Raw genomic sequence first — 27,904 nt, 5'->3', positions numbered from 1 at the left:
AGATAAGATTAAACATTCTTTGGGGTGAAGACTAATTCAAAACAATGCTTTTATAAGGAAAAACGAAAAGGCTCTTTAAGTTCATTTTCAGGTTACTTTTTATTACTAGTACAATTTTGACTTTCAGTATGCATCTTTCAAATACAGTCTTTTGGGGTAAACACAGGTGAAAATGTCAATCTAATTAGCAGGAGAACATAGTCTTTCTTTGGTAGAAAAGTGTGGACAGGGTAGATACTTCTACTTTGACTAGAAATCAAGTGTGAAAACCTATTTTCTCTTAAAAAACAAGCATTTCTATAATTCTTCTCTAATTAGAATAACTGAGCCTCTTTGATATAATTTTTTACTCTAAGCTTCAGTTTGTTAATACATATATATGTGTGAGTCCTAATAGGGTGGCCCTTCCAATGTGAATAATGGTGCCAAAACATAAAAGAGACATAAAGATAAATGGACTAGAGTCTGTGCATTTATAAAACTCAAAATACTACACAAAATTTAAATCATCTTAATAATGGACACTTCACACACATGCAATAATATGATATTTCAACTCAAGATGTAGGAAAGGTGCCAAATTAGTGTCCCTGTGACTGGCATACTGTACTTCTAGAGAATCCTTTTTAATCCATGGTAAACCAGGAACTCTTTCTACCTGTGTGGTCGCTACTAGTAGAAATATGTCCTACAACCCATGTGGTCCATATTTACAAAGCAACAGCTCCTCTTGAAAAAGGCTAGTATTTGGAATATGAGACCAACTCATTTTATTTTTGTGAGAACAATAGTTATCTAGATGTGGGGTGACCCATAGGAATCAGAGCTCAGAGTGGCATGTCCTGTCTCAAATATTGGCTTGAATGTAAGCAATCTAACTTTACTCCTCAAATAAATGAGAGAGAAATACCCACAGCACATTTTGTGATGAGTTGACAATGGCAGCTTTGCTTTGCAGAATTATACCTGCAAGCATGACCTCTTGAAACATCAATTTCTAACAAAAATATGAGACATTCATTTCCTTCTGAGTGAAAAATGTACAACTTTTCTGCCCTAGCTTGTCTTTTTCTTGCTGTCTAGAATAAATTCAGGTAGCTTAGTACAAATAATAATTTTGATCTAGTACATGCAAAGAGTGAGATGGCTGTTTTATAATAATATTTATGTTTAGAATAGCCTGCTTCTCTCTATTTTGAGTCTAGTGAAAGTTTTAGTGAATAATATAATGTATATCAACTTCTGGGATTGTAGCGTATCAAATCCTAGGAGTAATGGAAATCACTTCTAGTGTTTATAACAGAAAGCAACAAAATAGGATCTGATTCTATCAGGCTAAGTATTTTCTGCCAAATCCCCCATATCTTGAAACATTGACATCTGGGATGATTCAACTACCATAACAAAGTTTGAAGGAAAGAAATTTTTTATGTGAGGGATTCCTGAGAATTTGCCGACAGACTAATAATATACCAGGTATTATTTTTTAAGATTCCACAGAAACCCTCAGGAGTCAATAATCACATCTTATAATTTGAGAGAATTAACACTATATCAATTTAAGATAATTTAACAATGTAACTTTAGAAAGCTATATTGTTTTTCTTTTCTTCATAAGTAAACAATTAGTATCTAGTTGGGTCTATCAATAATAGAACTTACTGTGATTTCTTCAAATTTTTATTCTTTTCTTCCAAAATAAGGGATCACTTGTACCCTGGAAATTTTTTTAGGTTTTATTCTGTGAAAGACACCATCATAATGATAAATTCAAGAGTTAAAAAGTAAAACAAAGTGCAATAATTATATTTAAAAACCTAAGAAAGCTTTGCATACTCATGATGTTTTCATTTTAAAATAGTCTCAATACTTACTTATGATGTAAAATACTTTGAATTTCCTTGTGTTTAATACTCTGTAGGCATGGCAGGAAGGAGCAGGTGTTTGACTGATTGTCTTATGGTCCTGCTAACAAGGCCTGGGTCATGGAATTTACCAAGCAGCTGTTTGACTTCCTTTGAACATCCCAATGATGACTTTTGAAAGAAGCACGGGTTGTTGCAGAGGCATCTGTGGCGTGTTTTGTATAACTGAATTAATGGTCATGACCTACAGGTGCACAACAACACACACATCCATCTACCACTTCCTTAAATCCATTAATAGTTTCTTCCTTCACATCAATCCTCACTCCATGTAACACATAGCACAAAATCTGCCGCCCGGCAATTCTTTTCGGACCTTTACTGACACACGTAGTGACACCAATGACCTAATCCACTCCTAAACTTAATCTGATATTTATATGATGACCAACAAAAGTGAAAAATGTATCAAAAGCCATTCCACTAATGCAAGAATCTCAGAATCTCAGAGTTGTTAAAGATATAAGAGATTAGATAATCTGATCTTCTCATTTGACAAATGAGGACACCTGAATCCAGTCTATTCCTGTCTCAGGCTGCTGGCTTTCCATAGATTAAAAATAAGTCCTATACCTAAATCTTTCTATTCCCCACACACTACATCATTTACTTCAAAAGTCCTTCTGAAACGTATAATTGTCTTACTCTCAAATATTTCTTCCTTTCTGAGAACACTTATACTGTATTTCAATTCTAAAAAACAAATCTGAATTTTACTAGATTTTAAAAAATATTTCAGAGAAATGTTTAAAACAACACCAAAGAAATCCTTTTTTATATAATTATTATTCACTGGCATTCTCCCTTTGAAAACTTCTCCAATGTTCTATTTCTTCCTGTTATTGCTAATGACACTTGGCATATCGTATTTCATTAATTCCTTCCTGGGCTAAGGCACACAGAAGAAAATACTTAATTTCATTTTAATTGAGCACAGTTTAGTTGCCTAGACTACCTCATATTAATGAAATAAATGGAATTAAGATTACGAATTACATATAAGTGCCAGTACATCAAAGTAGAAAATAAATTCTTTCTTCAAAGAAATCCTCTATGGATCAGCAGAAAAGGAACTGATTCACCCTCACGTGTGCATAGACACGCATGCGCACACACGCACTCAGATAAGTGACCTACGAGAACGAGCCAAGATCAAAGGTAAATCTAAATCTATTGCAAAAGTCAAAAACCCTTCAAGGGAACACTTTTAAAAACTATTACTATAGGTAGCACACAATCAGTTCTTCTAACTTTCATGTTTGGCGTCTCCATCCCCTTGGGTGTGGATTATAGTTGCAAGTGGCCACTGGAAGACAGTAATCAGATCTGGTCTCCATGGACATTATTTCAGAATCATTTCTGGAAGGCTGCCTATAATATGCATATGACAACTGTGAACCATATTGGGAGTTGGTGGGCATACTATTATTGGGTAAGGATGCAACATTATACTCCTGCCTTCCAGATGAGCCCGTATTGGCCTTATGGGTTTGAGGAACATAGGACAGTCTCTTATTCCACTCCTCCGAGGGCCCTGGAAGCACCTTCCTCCGAGCTGCTGAGACCACATTTGCCACAATGGATTCCTGGATGTTTCTGGATCTAAAAGCATCATCCACTAGACCAAGAGGAGAATTTGCTGCTGCTTCCCAAGGAGTTAGTCTCTTGTTGGCTTTCTCTAGCCCATCAGTTGGTTTGCTAGAGTAGCTATAAGCAGGCTGGTATACCCAAGGAGACGTTGTAGAGATGGCAGGTGGAATTGGTCTTCCAGGAAGAGAAAGGGAGCGTCCACTCTCCTAGAAACAATGAAAATGTTAATATATCTCATTCATTTTCATTTATACTGACTGACTGTTATGCCAAAGTATACCTGACACCATTACCAAGTACTGTAAAATTCAAATCCCACAATGCCTAGTTCTAAAGCCAGGACAGGCTGCCTTTACCTGGTGTATTATTAGCCCTGGCATGGGACTGGGCCCTCACTTAGGACCTCCTTGTTACTGTCCTTCTCTGAGCCCATAGCGCCAATTGCTACTACCTCTCTTAGGCATATCCACCATGGCAGGTGTCCTGTCATCACTGGGTGCCACCCTCACTTCCTCTTTGTCTTCCATATATTCATATCTATATCCACAGCCCACCCTCATTCCTCTTTTCCTGGTACAAAATAAAAACAAAATGTATTGATAACTCCAGAAACAGACCATAAGCTACTGGGCTTTGTACTTTTCCCAAGTGACATTTAATCTGTTACCTTTTTTGGTCCATCAAATGTAGCAAAAACAAACAAAAGCTACTTAGATATATTTAATGTTACTGGTGATGGAGTGGATGGCCCTTTTCCTCTCAAATGCTATTTGTGTATTGGGAAGATCCACATAGATCTTCATTTCCTAAGTGTGCTGAATTGTCCATGTCTCTGAAGGAAACGCTCGGGCCGCTTGTTCCATTTGCATTTGCCTCCTTTTCTGTGTACTCCACTCCTATGTCTTTGAGAGTGTGTGTCCCTGCAGCATTCCCTTGTGTATGCTGAATGTTCGGTTTATCTAATATGCACACATATAATTTCTTGAAAGCTCTTGTATTCTCTCCTTTCACCCCTTCTGTGTTTCCAGGGAGCCTGCAGACTGGTTATCTATAGTACTCTACTCCCCCGCACGTTCCCATCGGCATGAGACTCTCTTAGACAGACTCCTGGAAAAAGTAGCAAATGTACATACACCTAAGGGAAATGATAGGAAAGTACCATAACATGTTTCATGAACAAAATGCATTGCCGTGCTTAAAAATGTGTTCAAATTTCAGAAACGGTTTCAACGGCTTTTCTTTCTTAATCAAGTTCTTAAATGTAAAGTGAATAGCAACATCTAGATTTGGACAAAATATCTCAGATTCAAGGGCTGGCCCTGTGGCCAAGTAGCTAAGTTCACGCACTCTGCTTCAGCGGCCCAGGGTTTCGCTGGTTTGGATCCTGGGTGTGGACGTACACTCCGCTCATCAGGCCGTGCTGAGGCGGAGTCCCACATAGCAGAGCCAGAAGGACCTACAACTAGAATACACAATTATGTATTGGGGGGTTTTGGGGAGAAGAAGAAGGAAAAAAAAAGATTGGCAACAGATGTTAGCTCAGGTGCCAATCTTAAAAAAAAAAAAATCTCAGATTCAAATATTTTGTTTTTGTTTTTGCCATTAGGCATACAAAGGTCAGTGGTTCATTCTTGGTTTGAGTATAAAGAATAAGGGGATCAATATAATGGCTCTTGCTTCTCTCTTTTCAATCATTAACACTTTAGTGATAATGGTTGAATCCTAACAAAAACTCATTTTCATTAATCTTCTTCTCTTAATCTAGATCTAATAACAAGTCCTCTTCACTGTATAGTCAGGGAGGGGAAAAAAAAGCCTGACTTTTAGTCACTCTTTAAGGATTAATTTCTATTCCACATTATTTATGCATAGGTTTCATTGATTCATTTAACAAAAAATTTATTGAACATCTACTATTTCCAGGCTCTCTTCTATGAGCTAAAGACACAAAGATGATTCAGACAAAGTCCCCATCCTCAACAAGCACACATCCAGTACGATTTTTAGCTCTGCAGTCCAAGCTAGCCAATCACAGAAGGTCATTCTAGAGAACAGAATCTTTGCCTATCTTGACAGGACCAATAGGGAGTTTTCTAAACTGTGAGCAATGTTAGCATTCAGTAAGATAAGAAGAAATTTAGCTTTTGTCTTCTATAGTACATGTCTGTGTCTCCCCATTGGCCTTATACATGGAAGAAAGAGAACAATATGGGTCTATAGAGTCCTTGGGACAGTTTTCAGCCTCCAGTGGTGTCTCCCTTATGTCGTCTTTCATCAGATATAGCACCGCAAGACCTGCTTTAGTCAGGTCTTTAAAACAATATAGACTTGAAGGGATGACAATAAAGAGATCCAAAATGCGACAGAAACAGAGGAGAGGCTCCTGAACGTACACACAGGTGACTAGTGTCATTGGCTAATATCTGGAAAAAGAAATAATTATCAATATATTTGGAAGCACTAAGTACGATGGGAATGCATATACTTCAGTGACAGGACATCTAAAACATAGGATGAAAGAGAGAAATTTATTTTCTGGTCTTTCTCCTACCCACTTAGTTTGGAAATCTTCAGAAGAATGAAAACTTAGAAATTAAAAAGTTCTAAAGCTTATTAAATGATATTCTAATAACAAAGACATCAGGGATTTTTTTTCAGCTGTTATAAACATGAATCCGTTGAATGTGTGGGGAAAGAGTAAAATTTTGAAGTATAATATTGAAAGAGTAAGTCAAGGTTTTCCGAAGAGAAATTTAAAATTGTATTGAAGTTTTAAAAAAACTCACGTAGAATACACACATGCCAAATATAGCAATAGTCCTGGTTGGGAGGGAGAACGCAGTTACCTCAACGAGCAAAATGGCTACTGCTATTCTACGTGTTCTTCAGACTGTCAAACGGGTCTTCATATGCCTTTAAGTGCTAACAATAGAAGATAAATCTACAAATTGTCTTAGGTTAGAGATGCAGCTGTGGTATAAAGAAATAGTTCTTTAGGTACATTGTTGTTTCTGCTTGTGCCAAAAATATTGCCGAGCTCCAGTCTCTGCCTGCACCCAAACCCCTAATTTTAACACATTTCTCCAAAGCAATTTCCTCGTCTTGTTCCTTGGAGCTGTTTCCTTCTGTCAGTCTCTGTCCAAGCGCTCGTACTCTTCTCTGCTTGGCTGGCTCAATGAAGCCATGTGATATACCCTGAGCCAGAAATGAACCACAGGACCTGAAAATGACAGAGGCGTTTCTTCTCTTTTGGAGTGTGAATGTCTGATGGTAGAATCCTAGCATGACATGGGTTAGATCTGGGTTGTAGTTTCCACCACGGTTGTATTATTATCAAAAGAATTTAAATTTTTGATATGAGAGCACTTAACTGTAACCAATTATGTTCAATTGGCATTGCGTACGATGTATCATCAAATTGCCTCTTTCTCTTTGTCTCCTACTACCCTTTAAATTTTTTTAATGAAAGATGTTTTTCCACTGCCACTGGCTGAAGACTTAGCAGGTCCTGTGACGTTCTGCTTCCTTTTAGGAATAGTCCCAAGCTCCCCTTAAGCTACCCAAACCACTTTATTACAAAATAGAATATTCCATCCCTTGGAACAACAAATTCCGATCTCAACTTAGAGCTCAATCTCCTCTCCTTTCCAACCTGGGGCCTGTTTCCGGAGGATCACCTTCCTCTGGGGAAGGCATTGTGGTTGGCTTCTTTCCTTCCTCTTCCTCTCCCAGTTGGGTGCTGGCCCCCTGGGGTTAGAGTGCAAGGATGGAGCAGAAAAAGAGCAGAAGGAAGTTTTTGCTGGATTTGGTAGCAGTGTATTCTGGCTTCTCACTCTCAGAGCCAGGTAGGCCCTGAGAAGGAAACTTCCACAGGATATGTGAAGATTCCTATCAATGGGGACAACTTGCCTGCAGTCCTGGATTCATGCCATGCCAATTCATTCCTGTTCTAGGAGTTAACTGTCACCCATTCTGCACCTCCTCGAAGCTGTCTACCTCCAGCTTGTAGCTACAAGGGTTCGTTTGCACCCTTGAGGAGGCCCCAAGACGACCTCATCCAGCTCTCCCTTGCTCTCATCCATGGGGAACACTCACACCATTGCCTTTGGGAGTGTGGCAGACAACTTCCTGGTTCTTTGCCAAGGCAGTTTGTCAGCCCATCTCTCGCCCTCCAGATATCGTGGGAGGGGGTCAGACCCCAGTCCACTCTGACCTCCCATCCATCCTCATGCAGGCACCTCATACCAAATCCTCTAAGAAGCCACTTTGAAACTCTTTGCTCACAAGGCTGGAGGGCAGGAGGCAGGGGCCCTCTCCTCCACCTGCTCCAAGCACGCATGCCATGACCCGCAGCACTCCAGAATTCCTCCTCACAAAACCCTCTCTCCTTGCCATTCTCTGACCCTCTAACAGCCTGGACTTGATTCAGGGATTCAAGAATTGTGGAAGTGGTTTGCTATTCTTTGAACACACCAGGCACACTCCTGCCTAATATTTTCTTGGTAAGTCTGTATTTTAATCTGGAATCTCACTGCCGTGCACAGCATCTCTTATATCTGAGGTCCCTGGGGAAACTTCCACTATAATATCTTGTTATGCAACATGATCATTTTCAGTTAAGCACAAAGTTCTTTCTCTTATTTTTATTTTTAAAATGAAATACAGGCTAAAAGAAGAATGGAAACATTTTTTTTCTACTAATTAATTTCAATAAATTTCTCTAATAACTTCAAATAGTCTTAAGAGTGGAAATCTTATCCCTCACTCTGGCCTCGCTCTAGAGAAGAGGGGGCGGCCTTGTTTCCAGGGCATCTCGGTCCATCCTTAGGCTCTAACTTTGGAGAACTTCTTCCTTCCATTGAACCAAACCGCCTCCCGTTACTTCAGCCCGGTGATCCTGATAACACAGAATATAGCTACTTCCGCCTCTATACGGACGTTCCCTCATCTATACCCAGTGGCTTCACCCTCTTTGAACACCTTCACCGTCCCGTTGCTAGCCTTCATTTTTCGAAGTAAGGAGAAATAACATTCATGGTGTCCATTCCCTCAAGTTTTCTGCATCTTCTTCCTCCAGTTTAATAGGTAAGGCTGATGCAGACAGAATACCTTGAACTTCTTAAGTAGATGTACATATGTAAACACCAAAAGCCAACCCAAGAAGACATCACTCAAACTGAGGGGCCGTGTCATCTGGCATAGTTAATATTCAGCCTGTGTGTATTTAGAGCAGTGCGTCTCTAAGTGTTGAGCCCATGAGAGTACATGCCGGTCATTAGCTGGTCCAATGTGATGCACGCAGCAAAGGCTGCAAAGATTCCCAATGAACTCACGAATCACCTGGTGTTCTATATTCCCACCAAAAGGCTAAACACGAAGGCGGCATTTTCCCAGCTCTGCCTTTCACAACAGCCAACACCAATAGGTTGCTTACTGTGTGCCAAGCAGTGGGTGCTAACTGTTTTACATGGAGGATTGCATTTCATCCTCGTAACAACCCCATGAAGTAGGCACTATTACCATCCCTATTTTCCAGGTGAGACTTCGGGAGGGTAAGTAACTTTCCCAAGGGTAAAAAGCTAATAAGTGCTGGAGTCGGGGGTGGAACCCAGGTAGTCTCATACCAGAGTTCTTAATCGAATATTGCACTATACTTGCAATGAAATTGTGTTGAGGAAACATCTTTTTAAAAGAAGATTCATCTTCTTTTAAACATCTAAGCAAACTAAATGGAATGAGATCTTAGAAATTTTGGAAAGGGTAACTTTGTGATTAAATTTGAGTTAATTAATAGTGGCATCTGGCCATTTGTCACAAGAACAAGTAGGCGCCAGTGTATCCATCATGTTTAGATACACTCCCTCCAAATGAAGGAGAGACACAGCGCGCTCTGCACGCAGGTCAGCGAAAGGCTCAGAGGAGCTGGGGGCCTTTCTCAGCTTCACAGAAACCATCTTTTCATGTCATTTAAATGTTGATTTATCCACATAGCTGTTAATGAAGCAACTTAGCTTCCTTGTTAAACTATCTGGTAACCAATTTAACTGGCAGGAAACACTTGACAGTTAAAAAGGAAGTATAGTCTGAGGCTTACCCAGCACAAAGAAGTGAATTCTAAAGCAATGCAAATAACCCCAGAAGTCAAAGAAGTTTAATGTGATAAATGTTTTGAAGTTCATACTATTTCATACTGTAAACCCTGAAAGCTAAAAAATTCTCTCGGCCGAAAATCCTGCTTACGTATGCAGAGTAGAGAAAGTGTCTCCCACTGACAAATGTTATTTCACCTCCTTTGACTCCTTTCTCTCTTAAACACATGATCACTAAATACTCATCACAAACATATACTTTATCATAAGCAGATTGCAATAAAAGCAACAGGAATAAAAGGCATTTCTTTTGCCTTTTAAATCATTAACTAGAATTTGTAAAAAGCAGAAGTCCATGAAGGAGCACACAAATAGAAAAAAGCACCAAGCTTTCCCTGCTTTCCCTTTGGCTCGGGTCAGTCTTTAGCCTCTGTGGACTCCTCCCCATCGCTTACACTCCACACCTGACCTGCCAGCACTGACTTTAAAATACACCCAGCATCCCACCATTTCTCACCACCTCCGCCGGTACCATCCTAGGCTAAACCATCATGATCTCTTGCCTGGATTATTGCTAGAGTCTCCTAGTCAGTTTCCCAGGTTCCATCCTTGCTCCTTTAGTCTGTTCTCAATATGGCAGCTGAAATTATCCTGTTAAAACCTAAGTCAGATTATGTCACTTAGTCCTCTGTTCATGGCTTTTCACTTTCAAAAAAGGAAAATCAAAGTCCTTTTATTGACCAGAAGGCCTGTAAAATCTGCTGGCTCCACCGCTCCTTACATCTCTGATTTCATCTCCTCATGCTCGCTCCCTCTCACTTGATCCAGCCACACTGGCCCCTTTGCTGGTCTTTGAACACACCAGGCCCATGCGTGCCTCGGGACCTTTATACCTGCCGATCCTTCTGACCTTTATACCTGCTGGTACTCCAGACATCAGTGTGACTCCTACTCCATTTCCTTCAGGCCTTACTCAAATATCATAGGATCACTATTTGGCTATTCTCTCTCTCTCAAAATTCCCTATCCCTCTTCCCTGCTTCATTTCTCCTGTTTTATCTAACATAATAAATGTTTTATTTAATTATTGTCTATCTGCTTCTTCCCACTAGAACTTAGCTCCCTCTAGGAGTAAGGCTTATCGTTTTATTCATTGACATCTCTAGCCCTAGAACAGTGTCTGGCAAGTACACACTTAGTAAGTATTTATTGACTGAATAAATGATAATTTCTATATCTGACTGCCATAACCAGGAAATTTGGTTAGCTTTACCAAAGTTTTTGGTCATGTCCTAAGATGTAGCCCTTCTCATTTGTCAGTTACATGTGGTGAGGGACTCATGCAAATAGGCTCATGTCCTCTACCCCCAACATGCGCACACTAATATACATGCCAAGCCATGTTTGGCAAGACAGATAGGATTAATCAATGTTTACAAGTGAATCAATTTTTCTAAAGAAGTAGAAGTTTTTAACATACAAGTAAATGATTTGCATTTAGGTCAGTGGGAGTGTGAGGGTTTTAAACAGCTTTGATTCCTCAAATAAGAAAAGTCTTAGAAGATTATGAATGAATCCTAAGGACAGCCTAAAATATATTTGCAAGATTTAAAAATAAAGACCTAGGGGGCCGCCCCCGTGGCTGAGTGGTTACGTTTGGATGCTCCGCTGCGGCGGCCCAGGGTTCTGCCAGTTTGGATCCTGGGCGTGGACCTGGCACCGCTCATCAGGCCACGTTGAGGCAGCGTTCCACGTGCCACAACTGGAAGGACCTGCAACTAAGATATACAACTATGTCCCTGGGGGATTTGGGGAGATAAAGCAGGGTAAAAAAAAAAAAAAAGATTGGCAACAGTTGTTAGCTCAGGTGCCAATCTTTAAAAAAATAAAAAAATAAAAATAAAGACCTAGGAAGAAAAAGATAATGGAAATTAGGATTAGTTAGAGCTGGAGAAGAGAAAGCTGAACGTTGACTTCCAAGTTACCATGAGATTCAAGCAGGTGGAGGAAATGCATTTTCTACGACCTCATCTCTTAGGGGCACTTCCAGCTCTAATAAATCTTCAGTTATAATTTTCCTCACAAGGGGAAGCAGGTCAATGTCAGAAGAAATTTCTCCATAAAGACAAAGAATTCCTTTATCTAGAGATCATTAAATATAGGACAAATGCTCCTTTGAGATGACTTAGATGCAATCAAGCTTGAAGTCAGGGGGATAAGGAGAATTTTAAGGTCATTTTTGTTCTAATCTCCTAATAAAACAGTCTCTATTTCACATTCCCTGAGACCTGACTTCTTAAAGTGAAACTTAAAGTTTCTTCCACCAAGTGGAGTTTTGGAAATTCTATTGTAGCACTCTCTTATCTAAAAAATGGAGGAGAGTGTCCATTTCTTTAGACAGAAATCTACAGTATTGGTCTGCTTGCCAAGAATACTGCAGAGAACCAGGACTAAAAAGCCGTATTATTGCATAGAAAAGCAGCCAGGCAATCATACATTCCTTAAATGTTCCATGAATGCAATCAACATGTTAGACAGCAAAAGAAGAGAGATCACCTTGTAGCTAGAACTTGGCTCTGTGCCACTGACCATTCATCTTAATTCATTTTAGATTAACTCTTAGATTAAATTTTTGGCTCTAAAACAGTAGATTTTTTTTTTTAAGTTTTATTTTATGTTTAAAGGAAATCCCTTTGTGAGAGAGGGCAAAGGTTGTGAATGACAATGGAAGCCAGCATGATATATTGGAAGGAATGTGAACTTGGACATCACACTGACCCTGGAGTCCTGCCCTTGCCTCTTGTTACCCATATTACTCAAGCTCTCCTAGCCTTACTTTCCCTGGTTGTATAATGGTAATAATGCTATCGTTTCAAGAATATAGGTAGAGGAGACATCGCGTTTATAAATGAAGGGCGCAGGGCACAACAAATGGGGATTATTCTTGTTGTGAGAAAAGTCTGTGAGCCCTTAAAAGCTGTCAGAGACCTGGCAGAACCTTTTGTTCAAGAGGCAACTGCAGAGGCAGGCGGCCGACCAGGATAAAAATAGGAGGGAGCCTTGCCTTTGAAGTGGCATTAGCGCCGCACGCCTCAGATAGTGCTGCGCCAGCCACTGCCTCCCTCCCACCACCAGCATGCGGGCAGCAGGGCTGGCCAGAAACACCGCCGCTGACCGCATCCGCCTGCCAGCTCTGGGTGGGCCAAAATACAGACTTCGCCATCTCTTTTAGCCTTCTGTTAAAAGAATAAAAATAACCACATTCAATTTAAGGTGATGAAAAGTGATGTTAAGGAGGAATCTGTGCATATACTTCTGTGGTCCCTTTCATCTTAGAAGCAATGATAGCAGTAACTAAAATGTGTGGAATCTCCACTATGTACTAGCAGCAGTTCTGAGCGCTTTTTTTCCATTAGCTTGTTTAATCCTTTCAACAATCCTAAAATCCCTGTGTTGCAAATAAGGAAACTGAGGCAGAGAAATCAGGTAACTGACCCCAGGTCACACAGTTAGAATGTGTTTTTTAATATGGAAATTGAAGAATTAAATCCATAGGCAATAACCTTTTGTCTAAATAATGTATGTTAAGGCATTAAATCTGTTAGTGAGAAGAAATTACCACAGAAGCAATTTCTACCCTCTCACCTTCATATATCCTCAAAAAAAGAAGATTGTCACTAAAAATTATAGCCTATGGAAATACTCCTGTTAATATAGACTGTGTTCTATTTAAACAGCTGGAATTGCCATGTAAATTTTTCGTAATTCTTGGGGAAAAGGCTTCCTTAAGTATGTTTTTATAAAAAAATACTTGAATTGGTTCGAATATAAAAATAAAAACTTTTATACACATTTCAAAATATTTTCTGAAAAGAAGTTTTCTCTCGCCTCAAAAGATTTAGGCGTTAAAAGCCATATAGATTTCTACCATAGTAAAAAATGAATAATAGATATCGAAAGTTCAAATTTCATGGGTTTCTATAGAGAAAAAAAGGAATTTTCACAATAACAAAGGATGCTGGTCTTGAATGAAATAAATGAATTTTTGACCTTGTAGGAGGTGTTTGTAGAGAAAAATGTGAGCGCCTGGCGTTTAGTAAGCACTTAGTAAAGGAGAGTCGTTATTATTAGTGTAAAATTAATATGCTATATACCCTATTAGAATTAGAATTATGATAAATTATAAAACCCACTTAAAATGTGTTTACATGAATATCGCTTTAGCTGTTTATAATCTTAAATACCTTTCCTAAAACAAATCCAGGCCACCTTACCCTCCCCCATCATTCACAAAAAGTCATTTATCCCTAGAAGTACCGTGGGGATACGAGCGATGGCTTTTCACAGATTATGTGCCTGTTCTTTGAAGACGAGCTAATGTCCCTCAAGCAAACTCATCTTCCAACTAGAATGGCTTTGGCTTTCTCAGAGGAAAATTTGATGAGTTAACATTTTAAGAACAAGAATTCCTAAGAAATGTGTGCCTACCCTCTGACAACTTTGGCCTCTTTGCACGATAACGTTCTCCACATTTTCCACTGGTGTGTTTTTAAGCAATCCAATCACAACACTTAATTACGTTAAAAAACCGACAAGCCATAGCTGTTAATGGTAATGACAGGGACATATCAACAACCACATAACATGTGACAGCATTATTTCACAAGGATGCAGAGAACACAGTATGAGGAAAACGACTCACTTGATCTTTGTAACTCTTTCTGTCCATTACCTTTCTAAGCTTATTAAATAGATCCTTTGATTCATTTCTTGGGCCCTGGGGAAAATGTTTAACCTACTGTTCTTGGGAAATTTAAGATTTACTGCCAAACCATATTTATGTTTCCTTCTTCAAAATATGGCCCCAGCGTGATATTTAAAATTAGGAATAAAAAATGTAACTCTTCATCTGGAAATCACCAAGAACTTGTTTTCTTAAGCACAGAGTAGGAAAAATTTTCCTTAAGTGCCTTACCACATCTCTCTGGTCCAAATGGTAAATTTTATTTAATGGTATTTTCCTTATTTGAGGGAGTTTACACAATAATTTCATGTATGTCATTTCATTTTAGAGACACAGGAATGCCATAAAGTAAGTGGGGTTCTCAAATGCATGATTGTTTTTCTGAAATAGATAAAAGATCACTAAGGGGAAAAAACAGATTAAAGCAGAGTATACAGTAACAGCCATGATGGCATGCTTTCCCAGTACAAACGGGAAACTTGGAAACATCTTTGATCAGGAGCGTCCCAGATACCGTTCTTCCAAATAGGAAGCATTTACATCACTTGAAAATACTAAGCCCAGGTACATCTGTAACGCCATTAATGGTTCAATGGGATGTCTCAGGAGGTATTAATATGATTGTCTACTTATCAAACTTTTAAAATTAGAGACCAAACACTTAATTTTGCCCTTAGCATTAGCTGTTATTCTAATAGCTTTTCCTATTGGCATAGCTTTCTTAATGCACTCACAAAACAGCAAGATGTACTTATCTCTAGATAACACTGCATATTAATACTATAGCAAATTTTGCTATGTGGGCCACTCATTTATCCAAAGGATCTCATTCCTTATTCCCTTGACTTCTTCCCATTCCCACATTCCCCCTCATTTTGATATAATATTAGGTAGTTACTGACTATCCAATTGCTGAACAAATTTTTTTCAATTTCAGTATTAATTCATGCAAATGCATTGATGAATTAACAAAAGCCTGTGAATTAGCTATGCACAGTTCATCAACCCTTTAAGCCACTTTGGATATACTGTCTTAGCCTAAGATAAAAGAGAAATTCTTCCAGAGGTACTAAAATGTCTAGGCTTTCATAAATATACATTCGAGATTGAGAGAGGAAGAGAAGAGATCCTGCGGTAACATGCATGTCTGACGTTCTGAAGCAACCATCCATTAAAAAAAAATACACTGGGGAAGGGAGAGCAAAGGAAACGTCTAGAGCTTATCTATTTGTAAAATGATTTCTAACTTACACTCATCAAAAAGTTCCTCTCAGATTGGTTTTGATCTATTTCTTAAATATTATGAAAACCTTTCCAATAATGGCGAGCGGATTTCCCAGTTGACGGTTGCTTCCCCAGTTCCATCCTTGCTCCGAATCTTGCCTGTTTCAGTATTGGTAAGTCTAATGCAGGTAAGTTCCTTTTAAAATATAATTAGTGGATCAGCAATAATTGACCACCTGGTGCCAGGCATGCGTTGTGAGCTAGGCTAGAGATTTCCTGTGTGTTTTATTTGGGAGAAAGGTTATCTCCGATTCTTTCATTTAAAGGGCCTGAAGGCGGTGGGGGTAAGGGAAGAATTTCCTGCAATTTATCCCTGTGGGTCACATATTTCTAGATGAAACGCAACTTTGATGTGACAACTAATTGCTAAATGCAGGTCAGTCTAGACCAGTACATTTTTTTGCAAAAAATGAAGTCTAGATGAGACCAAATGAAGTCTGACAATGCAGTGCATCCCCACAATACATTGATAATTAAACATTTATGCACCATTCACAGGACAAGATTTGACTTTGACGGTAGTTGACAGTGCTGGGTAGAATATTACAGAAGTTTAAAAAACAAAACAAAATGACAACAAAACAGAGGTTGAATAGTGAAAGCAAAGAAGACAAATAAAAATGCTTCTTTTTTGTAAAAGATTGCTTTCTATATGAACGCACAGTACATTTGACATAATTTTATGAAAAGGAACGTGCATTTTGACAGCAAAGGATGGAGATGTAGTGATTTGGATGAAACAGCAAGCCAAGGGTACTGGAAGTTCTGCTTGACGGCATTGCAAGCCCATTTCTTACCTTCCTCCAGGTGCCTACCGTCTGCCCTAGGACTAGAGGCCACTCTGAGCTTCAGAACGCTCCCTGTTCTCAGGAAGTACCTGTGTACATTTCAGGAATAGTCAGGAGGAACATAATCACACTTCACAACACTGCAACCAAAGCAAATCCTTCTAGTTGTGGCTTCAAGGAAAGAAAATTATTCTCTCACCTCCTCTCTGCTTTTTCTCTCATTAGAAAACTTACGTATTTAATTTTAAGATATTTTTCTCCTTCAAATATCCTGGAATTAAAGTAGTAAGGAACAAGCAAATTTTGTCTTGTTGGGTTTTAAACTGATCCTGGTTTTGAAAAAGTATTAAACTACAGAAAAATATTCACAAAACTTAAAAACCCAGATGTTTTGTAGAAAATATTTATATAGAGAATTATAAAATCTTAGAGATGGAAGGGATTTTAGAGGGCCTGCAATCAAGCTTCCATGAGGTTTAGGAGTTCCTTTCACAACACACGTAACAAGCACTGTAATGGGAAAAGCACAAACTATGGAAACAGATAAACCTGGATTCAGCTGGTGGGTCTGCTGGCTTACTAGCTGGGTGACTTTGGACAATTTTCTTAACCAATCTGAGCTTCAGTTTCCTTATCAATTAAAAAAATGAGGATAATTTCCACCAAATAAGGTTGTTGTGAGAATTAAGCGTATGTATTTAAGCCCTTAAAACATTTTATATGTCCTATATATGTTAGCTCCTCCTTCATCTCTTCCCTGCAAGTTTTTGAAGTTTTCTTAAATTAAATTGAAATTTAGTTTTGTAACTTCCACTCATTAGTCCTGACTTTTTTCTTTTTCACCAATAAAGACCTTTACTCTCTCATCCGCACTAAAGTTCCTCAAATATCCAGCTCCCCTATCTCCTTTTAGTCTTTTGTCCTCCTTCTGGTAAATGTACAAACATATATCTCATATTACACGACTTCCAGACGCGTCACCATGCTTTTTGTTTTAGAAGTAGACTTCAGTGCGTCAAAGGTCTGAAAACAATACTCTTGTTGGGATCAAAGCTGCTACTCAGGGGTTCTACCTGTCCCTTTGTTCTGTACCCACTGCGATAGTTAAGCAGCCTCTGACTGATTCTGCATTTTGTCAGTCTACCACACCATTTGATCATCTTACTGCTAAGATTCAACAAAAACATTGGGATCTTTCCCTGTGATCCGTAAAGTGCATGAAGTTCTTTTTCATTTCAAAAGTTTTACAATCATATTTGTTCTCATTTGAAAAAGCTAATTAGCATTCAAAGTGCTTCAAAATTCTCCTTTAGCCCAGATCCCAAAATAAGAATGTTTTGATTACTGCCAGAGAGATTTAAGTTCATTATTAGGAAGAACATTTCTGATTGGAGATAGCCTCTATCGCCCTCTCCAAGAGGGAAGTCATACAGTCTCTCTCCCCAGAGAGAAGAAAAAACAGCCAAGCAATTTTTTACAGTCCTTTCTCTAGATGACAAAATTGTTTCATTCTATTCCTGGAAATATTTATTCTCAGCCTTGATTAGAAGCAGGGGGTCAGATAAATAACATCTCCCGGCCCTCTTTATTCTTCCACTTAAAAAATTAATAAAAAAGAATGTTCAAAACAAGTTATTTGCAGCCAGTTTTAGAACGGCTGCCTGTGAAGCCCTCTCTGAGAGGGAAGTTGGTTTGCTGCCATCTAGTGGACCTTTGCAATAATGTCGTCAAGACCAGCCCGGCAGCGCCCACTCACTTCCGACCAGCGTCGAAGCATCTGAAAGCTGGTGGGGTTTACAAGTCTGGCTGTCCCTGACTGGATGAACTGAAAAACTATTTATAGGTTTTAGAGAATAAAGTTGACTTGTTTTGTGTCTCAGAAAAGTGTTTCTCAGAATCACCTGGGATGTATGTTACAAAAACAAATTCCTGGGTGCCAGTCAGATCTGCTAGAACAGAATTTTCAAGGTGGAGCCAGGGAAATCTTAATTTTCTCCTGGGAACAAAAGCTGGAAAACTGTTAGAACACTGTGACGGCAATACTTTGCTAAAATTAAAGCACTGTATATAAAAGAAATATTATTTGTTGAAGTGTAAAATTAAAATCAAAAGTCCTCAGTGATAAATTTTGCTTTGTTCTTTATTTCAATAATACCACCCACAATGAGTTGTGACATTTTGCTGGATATTTCAAAATGTAGAATTCAAAGTTGATTTAGCCCATATTGAGTTTATATGAAGAATTATAATTGGCACCATCTGATAAGCATTAACAAGTAGTCCAGTGGGCCAGACATCAATAAACTCTGGGTGCGATTTTTAAAAAAACCCTAATTGTAGAAGGGTTGGTATGACATTTTAAATCAGCATTTTATTTATATTAGTCCCACCTATTCCTTAGTGACTTTTAGCTCTGAAGGATGGTTCTGTGAAGGTTTCTTTATCAATCTGAGATATGCTAGGAGAACAAAGAACTAAGGGGTTTGCAATGCAAGAAGGAGACCTAGTTGTTTTTTACCTTTTAAGAAAAGATGTAATTAAATGGCACAAGAGGAAAACTGAACTCAATCTCATTCCACTTGAAACAAAAGCCTATCTGGATTCAGATAAAATTTTCAGAATCTCAGCTTGTTTTGATATTTTGCTCTTCAAGATCAGTCCTGACTTCTGCTTCTGACTCAGAAGGATTCTAGAAGTACCACAAAAATTCCCTGGCTTTGAAAGGCAGCTGGAATTTTAGGTTCCTCCCTCCATGAGTCACTCAGCTTCTGAGTTGCCCATCGCTCGCCCTGTGAGCTGGGAGTTTGTTCAGAACGAGGTTTCACTCTTCCTGTTTTGGGAAACTGATCACGCTTCTTAGGCCAGGAGATCAATTACTCTAAAAAGGCCAGGTTGCTGACCCTTTGTCCTGGGACAGTGCTGGGGGGAAGGATGAGAACAGCTGTCTGCTGTGCCTTCAGAGGTCAGCCAGGTTCTGCCAGAGCCCCAACTGTTGCAGCGTGGAATTGGGGTAGCCTGGTGATTGGGTTGCCAACTGGTCCACTTCCTGTGTGATAGGCCTATTAAAGCTTCAGTGACCTGACTGGAACCTTGCTCAGGCTACCAACTAGCCTAGTCTGAGAATATTTTTAATTTACAAGCATTTCCCCAGAAGAATTCTCTCTGTATTGCTAAGTGCACCGCACTTGTTCTATTTAACGTTGGTGCTTTGAATTGAATACAGTCCCTTTACAGCAGAATCTGAAAGCTGATGTTTTCTTCTTCTTTTTTTTTAATATTGTACCAGTTTTTTTGAATCCTGGTCTCATCTTTGTATACTGCTACAACAATGCTAGTACAATAGACGAACACAAAGAAGAACAAAATTGACAGGCTGAATACAGAGGAACATAGACACATAAGAAGAAAACGGTAGAGAAGAAAAAAGATCTCAGTAAAAGACTCCTGGGAATATATTCCTCATGTCAATCCGAGATTTATACAGACACTGCTTCTGCTTTGTCTATTTTGGTTGTGTTAGATCCCTTAAACGGGAATCCATATTAACGGAGAAAACAGAAGACCTTTTTTAATTGTCATGTGTGTGTTTTCCTCCTTGCAAGTTTTGAAATAGCTACTGTCTATTGAGTGCCCTTTACGATAATGTTAATAGCCAACAGACATCCAATGTTTTCAATGTGCCAGGCCCTGTTCCATATACACAACACATACTGAGTCATTTAATCTTCACAACAACTTGTCAGGTGCACCTGTTATCGTCTCCATGTCACAGCTGGGAGTACAGAGGCACAGAGGGGCTGAATCATTTGCCTCAAGTCTCCCAACTAGCAAGAGGCAGGCCTGGGATTCAGCTGCAGGCAATGTGGCCCGAGTCCACAGTCTTCCCCCCTACAAGAAGTGCCTACACTACACTACAAGATGTGTGTGTTTGGTGTTTACCTGCATGCTCTCTCCTAATCATAGGTGAATTTCACTGAAGAAATGGTTACCTTCTGCTTCCCCTAAATCAAATCATGTTTTTTTTTTTAAATTTAAAAACTTAGGAGAACATTTTTCCACATTATTGTTCCTAAAATTTGAGGACTTTCTCCTCATCACTCTCCTTTTCTTCCTTAATTTACCTGGTGTAAATGAGCACAGCTCTAGTAATGTGTGATGCTAGTTGGCTGGAAGTGGTTGGAGAATCTGGTCTGGTGTATCATGGGTATTTGTTCAATGGTAACAAGCAAAACGATAGGCTTCCCCCACCATTTATTGAGTTGTAAACGAATAGGCTGATAGAAATAAAAACTACAGTTTCCCCTTCCTTTGCACCTCTTTACAAGTGTCTATCATTTGGGGCTACCAAACTCTAAGAAGCTTTTCCAATATTTCTTCCTTTGATTTGGAAGGTTCAAAGAAACTTTTGAGTTATTTCTGAGACAGGTAAAGCTTATCATCTCCGATGGGCAATTCTTTCCTCTGGGACCTTCATCTTCTTGTGATCAAGAGAGGCAATGTAGCCTTGTGATTAGAAAATGGCTCCGGAGCTTGACTCTTAGGTCTTGAGTCTTAGCCCCACCACTTTAGATAAGCTCCTTAACTTTTCTTTACCTCAATTTTCTCATCTGTAAAGTGGGATGATAATAGCACCTACTTCACACTTTAGTCATTTTTTGATAAACCAAAAAAGTCAACGTTTGTTAAGTATTCAGAATGGCACCTAGCATATAGTAAGCCCTCCTAATTAGCACCTCATTAGGGGCTCTGTGATTTTAAATTAAGGCAGCAAAGCTCTGCAAATATAACGAGGGGTTTTTACAGTCAACTTAGAAGTTCACATCTCCTCTCCTTGAAGTTAGTGATGAGAAGGTTCAAATCCATGTTTAGAATCTATTACGCTAGTTCCTCAGAAGATATTTTCAAAATAACAATGGGACATAGTTTAAGAAAAAAACAAACTACTGGAAAAAACACAAGGTATAAAAATGTCCTTGCTGGGAAGTCTGACAGAAATAACTGTTGAGAAATCTTCCACTGAGAGCCTTGCAGCAGGAAGGTTTGCTGTCTCTGCACGTCCAGGATGGAGGCGAGCTCGGTGGGCAGAGACTTCACGGAACTCTGAGATTCCACCGACAACTATTTTTTAGAGCATAGTTTGAAACACTGAAAACTTGTGACTCTTTCAGCATTGTTCTGTTTAGAATTACCCTTGCTGAAGTGAATCAAGTTATTATTGGTTTAGTAGCAAGCCAAGCAGGGTGCTGATTCACTGCTTAATAAGAATGTTCCCTGAATTATATTTAGTCAGAATGGCATGAAGCCAAGGGGAGCAGTTTCTTTTATGTGAAGACTTTGATTTTGCTTTACTTTTTAAATGGCATTGCTCCCCACTCCCAGCCCAGGAAGATCACCTATTCATCCTGAAATAAGAAAATGAAAGAATTTGAGGAACTCATACAAAAATCAGTGTCAAATCCATCTTCTTTACATATAAAACAGATGCTTCTTTTTCAGAGACTGGTTTTACTTCCAACACATGATCGTAGCATCTGATTTTATGAGCAATCTTATGAAAGGAGTGGGGTTTTTCTAATATCAACTGATGTGATCAAAGGCATCTACAAAGCATGTACAGAGTAGGCTCTAGGTGAATAGTTTGGTGAACTCACAGTTAGGCCTCAGGGAGTGGGATCCCGGGGTCTAAAGAGACTGCGGGCACCATGTGGTACTGAAGGGAGAGCCCAGGCTTGGATGTCAGACAAATATTTAGGTCCAACCCCAGCCCATTACCTATAAGCTTAACGATTATTGGACGAGTTGTTTAGCTTCTCTGAGCTTCAGAGACCTCGTCTGTAAAATGGGAATAATAGTACCTTCCCTTTAGGGTAATCCTGAGGAGTGAATGAAATCACAGTATAACTGGGTAAGAGTGTGGGTCCAGATGGAATCCAGGGTCCACTACTTAACACCGTGAGATCTTGGGCAAGTTATTCAGCCTCTTTGTGCCTCAGAATCCCAACTATACTATAAACTGGGGATGAGGATGGTACCTATCTCATAAGGACTGATTAGAAGAGAGAATCTATGGTGGTTACTAGAGGCATGGGGCGGGGTGGGGGGTGCAAAATGGGTGAAGGTGGTCAAAAGGTAAAGACTTCCAGCTATCAGGTAAATAAGTCCTGGGGACGTATGGACAGCGTGAGGACTACAATTAACAATACCGTATTGGATATTTGAAAGTTACTAAGAGAGTAGATCTTAAAAGTTCTCATTGCAAGAAAAACAAATTTGAAACTATGATTGGTGATGCATGTGGACTAGACTTATTGTGGTCATCATTTTGCAATATGTACTAGTACCGAATCATTATGTTGCACACCTGGAACTAATAGAATGTTATATATCAGTTATAGCTCACAAAAGAAAAGGAGATAATCTATTAAAGACACTCGACATAATTAAGTATCCAAAGTTTGTGCTCGGTTAATGCTAGCTATTGTTATAACTTATGGAAAGGATTTAACACAGTTCCTGGCAAATAGTAGAAACTTCATACATCAATCCCCCACCTCCTGCCCTCTTCCTCAGGCCTCACGAGGTGTTTGAGTGGCTACCATAGCTTCCATCCCCATCATTCGTCCTGACTTGGACTGTGATGCTTGTCTCAGGGCCTTTGGATGGTCTTGAAAACAGATTATTCCACCAAATAAAGAAAATGAAGATTCCCTGAGTGCTAAAATGTCTCCTGAAGAACAAATAAAAAACCACTTTGCTTTTTGATATTTACTTCCAAGAAGAAAAATGTTCTTCCTAAAATGTGCATTTCTTTTCAACTTAGAGCTAACTGCCATCCCTTGGTTTTTGGTTTTTTTCCATGAACAAACCAGTAAGAGTTATCAAGGAGCTCAAGAAGTAGGGGCTGTTAAAGCAGGATTCCTCCATGTACATTTGAACGTTATTATTATTTTGATGATTATTATCATTATCAGATAGAGGAAGGAAGGTAGGCTGGGAAGTAGGTCCTTGTGATGATTTTTATTCGGGACCCTGAATGTATATTTCACCAGTCATAAAGCACATAGTTTAGATAAACATGTCAAGAATGAGGTAAACAGAGGTAAACATGAGGAGCTTTACATTAGAACCAAAAAATGAAAATGTAAGAAATTCTGTGTATCAATAACTAAAAATTATTTAAACTACAGGACTCTGTAGAAGCCTAACTTTTCTCTTTATACTTGAGATATACAATATTAGCTGGGAAACCTCCGATCCAATCAGGAGTCTGAGAAACGTCGGATAGAATTTGATATTTTTAAATTAAATTTCTCTTTATTCAATTGCCTCTGAGTAGAAAGATCTATGATTTCCAAGTGCCAAATGATAATTTAGTGTACGAATGTACATACCACAGAGATTAATTTTTTAAGAATTTAAGAAACTGGCTGCACCGGATAACATCAAGGAAAGGAGAGTTCTGATGTGGGGCCTCCTCCAAAAGACTGGTTTTTATTGGTCTGATGCTCCATAGGATGGCCTGTAATTTTTGTACTTTATTTTTTAAACTAGAGTGGGAGAAATGGAGACTGACCTCTTTTAGCAATTTTGTGGGGCGTTTGGGTCCTGTGGGAATTTACTAGCTTGCTTTATGGCCCTCAGCCAACCCTGGTGGGAAGTCTAGAGAAGAATTCAATTCTGCTCATTCCCAGAATACTTGTTGACAAGCTCAGCAGCACTGAAGTGTTACACGAGTCTCTGTGTCCCCCAGAGTCCAGCGATAAAGGGACATGAGACCAGCGAGGGTCAGTGTTTCCGGGAATATAATGTTGGTTCTCAGAATTTACATATTTTTCTCATGAAACTTTAACAATTTTTAAAACAAACTCCACCACTCTGATCTTAGGAGGGAATGAGCAGGCAGCCCACTGCTTCCCTCTGGAAGTATTTTAAGCATTGAGCTTTTCAGAAAACAATCACTTCTTTTTGATGACTGTGACTTCAAATACCCTTCCTGCCAGGCCAGTGGTGACTCATAAAACAGCCGCTGATTTCAGGAACTCACCAGTAGATTATGGGTGCTTGCAGCTTCTCCGAATGATAACTGGATGAAATGATACACAGCGAGGGGCTTTGTGTGAAAGATTAAATCCAAACTCAGACACTTACAGCCACGTGTCCTGTGCTCTCAAGAGGGTTTACTGTGAAGGTGCCGCGGAGTCAGTGTCTGATGGGCTGTCAGCAGCACAGTGACCTTGAAAGTTCTCTAACCGAGTCACTGCAAATAGGACAACGGGCCCACGACTGTGAGTCTACCCCCTTTAAATGTAGATCATTTGTTTTGCACATCTCAGATATGACTCTTGCGTCCAAGCCGGAATTTAAGCCGTGTACTAATACTCAACTGCCCTACCAGCCCAATTCTTGAGAGGGAACGGTACCATCTAGAAGAGTTAAGAACCCTGGCTTACTTTAAAGAACTATTTGTAACACACATCAGTTTCCTACAGTTAAAACGAGCTGCTTCTTGTGAAGATTAAATGAGATACGTGTTATCATTAACAGTCACGCTAGATATATTTTGAAGTACAAACTTTTACATGCTCCAGAATGAAAAGCCAAATGTGTCTTAAAAACATATTCCTAAAAACTGATGCTTTATACTATCAACAAACAGTCAAAATGCAGAAACAGTGTGATTCTTCCTCTCTCAAAACAATGTGTTCATTATTGAAATATTAGAAATAAAATGGTAAATGTTCTAAGATTAAAGTGGCAACGCTCAGATTCCCCATCTTACCAGTTCTGTGTTCAGTCTGCCCGTCTATAAAACTGGGAGGAATATGCTTTACCTACGTTTACCTTTCCTCCTACAAGATCTAGTGCTGTGCAGACTCGCTATGGGACAACATTCCGGGAAGAGAGGTCTGAGATATTATTAAGGCAAAACTCGTGAAAAGAAATTTGCATAAGGTCCTGCAGTCAGTCAGTGACTGCGATTACATTTTATTTTGCAGTCCAGTGCCTGTAAACCATGCAGTGGCTTCCTTGGGATAACGTATAGAAGGCACCTAATGTATATAAGGCATACGCACTTAGAAGATGATTGTTGCTATTGTGTTGATGATGAAAACTTGACTTCATAGGTGCTCTGCCTAGAAATCAAGCTGACAAAGGACAAGGGAAAAGGCAAGGTGCTAAAAACTAAACAAAAACTGCCTCCTCGCGCCCCACAACCAGCCAACCCGCCAATCAAACATCTGCAACCACCAGAGAGCAAACAACACCCAGAGGGCAAAGGATGCCTAGTGGGAAGGAAGCTGAGGTCATGAATTCCAAATTTCCCACCTGCCACGCTGACATCATTTCCATAATTCCAACCTGCAACATGGTACACGCAGCTTATTCTGCGTGTGTTTCCAGGGGGCTCCCTGGTTAGGGAGAAGGGGCAAAAGAACTGCCTCTTACTCCAGGGAGCTGGCTTAGTCCTACTCCTTCCCACTCCCCCATCCCTCAGGGTGAGGTTACACTCTGTTGTGGGTATAGTCTTGGAGGATTCCCACCCCTCTCCCGTAATGTGGGACGGTTTGAGATGAGACCTATACTCCAGTTCCCAGTTCAAGTTGTGAATGCTTAGACTGCATGCCTGGCTTGTTTCTTAGAAGCTTTTGGGGAACCCATGACAGTCACATTCGTGTTAGTTTCGTCTTTAGTCATGAACTACAAACAGCGGCTCTGCTAAGATCGCCACCTGTCCAACAGGAAACAGACCGAAAACACTCCTCATTCCTACATACCACGGACCACCGGACAACTGGGGATACTTGTGGGTCATTACCATCCTAGGCTACTTTTGAACCAATGATCTCAAACTGACTACCTTGTGTTCTATTATCTTTCCTCTAATTCATGCCGTTCTTTAAATGCTCTGTTAAGAATGCAAAGTTATAAAATGATCTCCTTTCCTGCTTCACCTTAAGAAGCCTTTTTTGATTGTTCAATTAGAAAAGAATGCAAAATGCACAGCATTCGACAGACTTCCTTTGCAGAGAATAAGTAACACCAAACAATAGTATTATACAATGGCTAGATTGCTTTTTCCTTTATCCCGTATTAATCTTCCTAATTGATTTCCCAAAAAGGCAAATAAGAGAGCGGGCTACATCCTGTGGTTGTAACTTCTGGGGAAACTGCCACCAAAGGCAATGGAAGATTTTCCAGAGAAAAAGCAGAAGAATTGGTCCTATTGTTCTGTAGCTGACTTAATTTTCCTCTGTGTGTGATGTCTTAGAAATACCTACGGCTTGTGGTTTTAAATGTATGGAGAAATGGATATGCTCACAAAAAGGAAATTCAGATGCTTTAGGAGTGATATAAAAGAAATATCAGAGAAACGACTCAGGTCAGAATAGCTCATAGAGGGAACTTTTTTTTTTTTAAATACATACATTGAACAGATAAAGAAGAAAGTAATATTTTAATTGGATAGTGAAAAATATAGCAGATTGACAGTGACAGCAGAAAAAGAACAGGAATACAGATATTTTCAGAGAATTAAAATGGTACCATGTACTCTCAAACCAGGCTAGTTTTTACGAGAGGTCTCTAAACGTATCGAGTAGATGGTTTTCCTTGGAGCTGTCAAAAATGCTTTGTGGTTCTCTACATTAATTCACGTTGAATATTTTCCATGGTTGGTCAGACTCGGATTTAAAATAGATATGAGAAAGGTCTTCAGGTTTACTGTCAGTAACATTATTAACTTCATAGCCAGCTGGATGACGGCATGGTGTGTGACCAGTCCAAATTTACAAGGTAACCTTGCCTGAATCCTCCTGGTCCATCAAATATAAATAATAAAGTGAAGGTGCGAGAATAGAATTGCAAAGAACAGTGGGAGAAGCAGTTGTCAGGAAGCAAAACAAACACAAGAAAAAAAATCTGTGAGGTCACTCAGAAATGATGCTAATGATTGTGTGTTCTCACCCTACGGCCTCCATATACATGGGGTTCCTCGTGCTTCACAATCAGCCCCTGTAGTCAGTAACCCTTCACACCCCAGTCGTGGTTTCCCAAGGAAAAACAATAGTCATATGTACCTTATCCACATCCTGCTCACCTTTTTATACGTTGCTCCATTTACACTGTACTCTACCACTTGCCTCAGCTGAGGAAAACAAACTTATGCTTTCATGGGCAATTGGAGACGTACTCACTTAGTTTCTTAAGGAACTGTGAGGGAGGACGGGGATCCATCTCTAAGGATGATTATGCTTCTTGCCCTATCCCCTTTACTCTAAAAAAGTCTTCTGAAATGAATTAATATCTGTAAAACATCTGGCAAGGAACCTGATACAGAAGTGCTCAGTAATTATGAATACCCTCTTTCTGACCCACCATACTAAACCATGTACATTCCAACAATCCCCAGGGTACCTTCTCTGTGATATCAAACATCTGGCTGAGGTTGACAGACCAGCGCTAATCCCTGTCCTCAATAAATTT

General features: G+C 39.4%; 1 protein-coding gene and 2 long non-coding RNA genes across 5 annotated transcripts in view; 2 read left to right on the top strand and 1 right to left on the bottom strand.

The window, feature by feature from the left end:
* The window catches only part of LOC124236921 (uncharacterized), a 70,570-nt gene that overhangs the window by 21,327 nt on the left and 21,339 nt on the right, over nt 1–27,904 (top strand). The gene's annotated exons all lie outside the window — the stretch shown is intronic.
* Nucleotides 81–27,904, bottom strand: part of SYNPO2 (synaptopodin 2) — a 160,711-nt gene continuing 132,887 nt past the window's right edge. Inside the window, exon 5 of one of the 2 annotated variants that reach the window (XM_046655908.1) lies at nt 81–3,721. In XM_046655908.1, the coding sequence (XP_046511864.1) occupies nt 3,179–3,721 (543 nt within the window). In that variant the 3' untranslated portion in view covers nt 81–3,178. Of the gene's footprint in view, nt 3,722–16,446; nt 16,510–27,904 lie in introns of those variants that run through there. The other variant, XM_046655909.1, reaches the window with a different exon arrangement.
* Nucleotides 15,629–27,482, top strand: LOC124236922 (uncharacterized). The gene is made up of 2 exons (XR_006887882.1): nt 15,629–15,745; nt 19,707–27,482. It is a non-coding gene; the product is annotated as an uncharacterized LOC124236922 (long non-coding RNA).

The sequence above is a fragment of the Equus quagga genome, chromosome 3, assembly GCF_021613505.1.
Source record: "Equus quagga isolate Etosha38 chromosome 3, UCLA_HA_Equagga_1.0, whole genome shotgun sequence".
In the NCBI taxonomy this organism is placed as follows: Eukaryota; Metazoa; Chordata; class Mammalia; order Perissodactyla; family Equidae; genus Equus; species Equus quagga.
The sequence above is the reverse complement of the archived record's forward strand: the minus strand, read 5'-3'. Positions and strand labels throughout refer to the sequence as shown.